This window comes from Engraulis encrasicolus, chromosome 13, assembly GCF_034702125.1.
Source record: "Engraulis encrasicolus isolate BLACKSEA-1 chromosome 13, IST_EnEncr_1.0, whole genome shotgun sequence".
NCBI lineage: Eukaryota > Metazoa > Chordata > Actinopteri > Clupeiformes > Engraulidae > Engraulis > Engraulis encrasicolus.
The window spans coordinates 27,853,211-27,855,543 of record NC_085869.1 but is presented as its reverse complement, the minus strand read 5'-3'; the positions used below and the strand labels follow the sequence as shown (position 1 = coordinate 27,855,543).

Sequence of the window (2,333 nt, the reverse complement as noted above, 5' to 3'; positions counted from 1 at the left end):
TAGGCCTTTACCGTTCCCCTCTACTTCCAACTGTTTTCTAGTTATGGCAGTGCACATTTCACCTCCAAGCTAACAGTTAAAGGACCAGTTCAGTCAATTTCAATATGCTGTTGTATTGCTCACGCTACCCTTGACTTGTCAGTACCCGGTGATGCCACATTTTTCGGCTAAGCCCTTTCCGAGATATGAGCTATTCAAATGGGGGCAGCGTTTGTTTAAAAAAAAATTAAATTAACATACGCCTACTACAAATATTTTCCCGTAAGGTATCGCTGTTTTCTAGTTGTCTGCTGATGTTGTATAACCTTTCGGATGTTTTTGGGAATAAATAAAAATGTTTTTATGAAATGTAAACAAAGAGCTGCCCCCATTACAATGACCAGGATCTCGGAAAAGGCTGAAGAAGAAGAAAAAAAAAACTCAGGTACTGACAAGTCCAGGGTAATGTGAGCATAACAACTGCATGTTGAAATTGACCAAACTGGTCCTTTAATATTGAGTCCTATGAGACCAGTTAGCCGCGAGCTGGTCTCATAGGACTCAATGTTAACTGCTAGCATGGAGGTAAAATTTGCACTGACATACCCAGAAAACGGTTGAAAGTACAGGAGAACAGTAAAACGCTATTATTTTACTCAAGGGGAGGTGTAAAATAAGTTTATTTCCAAAAATGGGACAGTATCACTACCTCCTCGACCTTTGACCTAGAGAGATTGTGCTGTTGGTGGAGACGCTTGTGCAGATCACCACAAATTAAATTAGAAGGATTGCAGAATTATTATCATGCATTGTACCTTAAAAATGAAATTGAGTTCATTTGAAATGGAAGAAATCGAGAAATTTGAGAAAAATTAGTTTTGGTCATGCCAGTGAAACATGTGTAGGCCATCACGCATTTCAATACTTTCAGCACAACCCGTTCCACAGATCTTCCATGGTCCCCACCTTGGTCTCACATACACATACTGTACATGCACACACACACACACACACACACACACGTAAGCTTGTCACACAGACACACACACAGAGACTTCACTGGACAGAGTATGCATGTTCAACTACAAAATTTAATACAAATTTCAAACCTCCATTATGTACACAATAAAACTTAAAATCTATTTTGTAAAACAGTAAAATAGTAAAAGCACATTCTAAATCACTCCATGGAATAGAAAATAATCTTCACACACATTCTGGAATGGCATTGTTCTTGGCAACAGTCTTCAACAATCCATATTTCAGTGGACAACAGTCTTCATGAATCCAGAGTTCAGTTGAAAAGTCTTTAGCAATCCAGGGTTAAGATGACAGCAGTCTTCAGATGTGTGTGTGTGTGTGTGTGTGTGTGTGTGTGTGTGTGTGTGTGTGTGTGTGTGTGTGTGTGTGTGTGTGTGTGTGTGTGTGTGTGTGTGTGTGTGTGTGTGTGTGTGTGTGTGTGTGTGTGTGCGTGCGCGCGCGTGTGTGTGTGTGTGTGTGTGTGTGTGTGTGTGTGCGTGTGTGTGTGTGTGTGTTTTGGGTGTTAGCATGTAGCCCCGGTAGGTGTTCTGGGTGAGGGGGGGGGATTTTGCACTGTGGGTGTAGCATGAAGCTACGCAAGCAGCTGGAGCTGTCCTTCTGCCCTCAACACCCACTGGACTGCGTTTCCCATGATGCTCAGCTGCTGGCCTGCGTTTCCCATGTTGCTCGGCTGCTGGACTTTGTTTCCCATGGTGCTCGGCTGTTAGTTTCCCATGATGCTCGGCTGTTGGACTGCTTTTCCCATGACTCCTGGCTGCTGGAAGCGACAGAGGTGCAGCACCAGGTTGCGAATCTGGTCGCGTTTCCTTCTCACCTGTTGCCGTGGAAACCAGTTCTCCAGAGAGAGAGGCAGCTCAAAGTGCACCACGGGATCCTAAACACACACATAAACACACAGGACAGAAGAGCTCAGTGTGTGCGACTCTGCATTTGACATTTACATTTTCATGAATGACTTAACAAATTTACATTATGACTTCACAAATTTAGTTTTTCACTCCGTCCCTCAATACAAGTGTGCCAAACCACTAAATCACAACATTCCGTGCCCTGTGTCTGTGTTTGTGAGTGATTTAAAAAAAAAAAAAAACATTTCAAGACATTTTCTTGTAAGTTTAACTCGACAAATGATTTTTCACTCTCCACCCCCGGTCCGTCAATAGTATTGACTCAAAAGAAGTGCGCCAAACCTCGTATGAGCAAACCACGAAAGCACAACATTCCGTGCCCTGACCAAAACCCTGACCAATATCCTGCCACAGTGAGAAATGACGCACGACAACCAACAAAACTGACAGGCAAAACATTTCCAA

The 2,333-nt window shown here is 43.0% G+C and overlaps 1 protein-coding gene across 2 annotated transcripts in view; it reads right to left on the bottom strand.

Moving 5' to 3' along the window:
* Positions 1-1,457: 1,457 nt before the first annotated feature.
* LOC134460953 (uncharacterized) overlaps positions 1,458-2,333 on the bottom strand; it is a 22,727-nt gene continuing 21,851 nt past the window's right edge. For both annotated transcript variants that reach the window (XM_063213602.1, XM_063213601.1), the window contains exon 20: positions 1,458-1,894. In XM_063213602.1, coding sequence (XP_063069672.1) covers positions 1,724-1,894 — 171 coding nt within the window. In that variant the 3' untranslated portion in view covers positions 1,458-1,723. The remainder of the gene's footprint in view (positions 1,895-2,333) is intronic.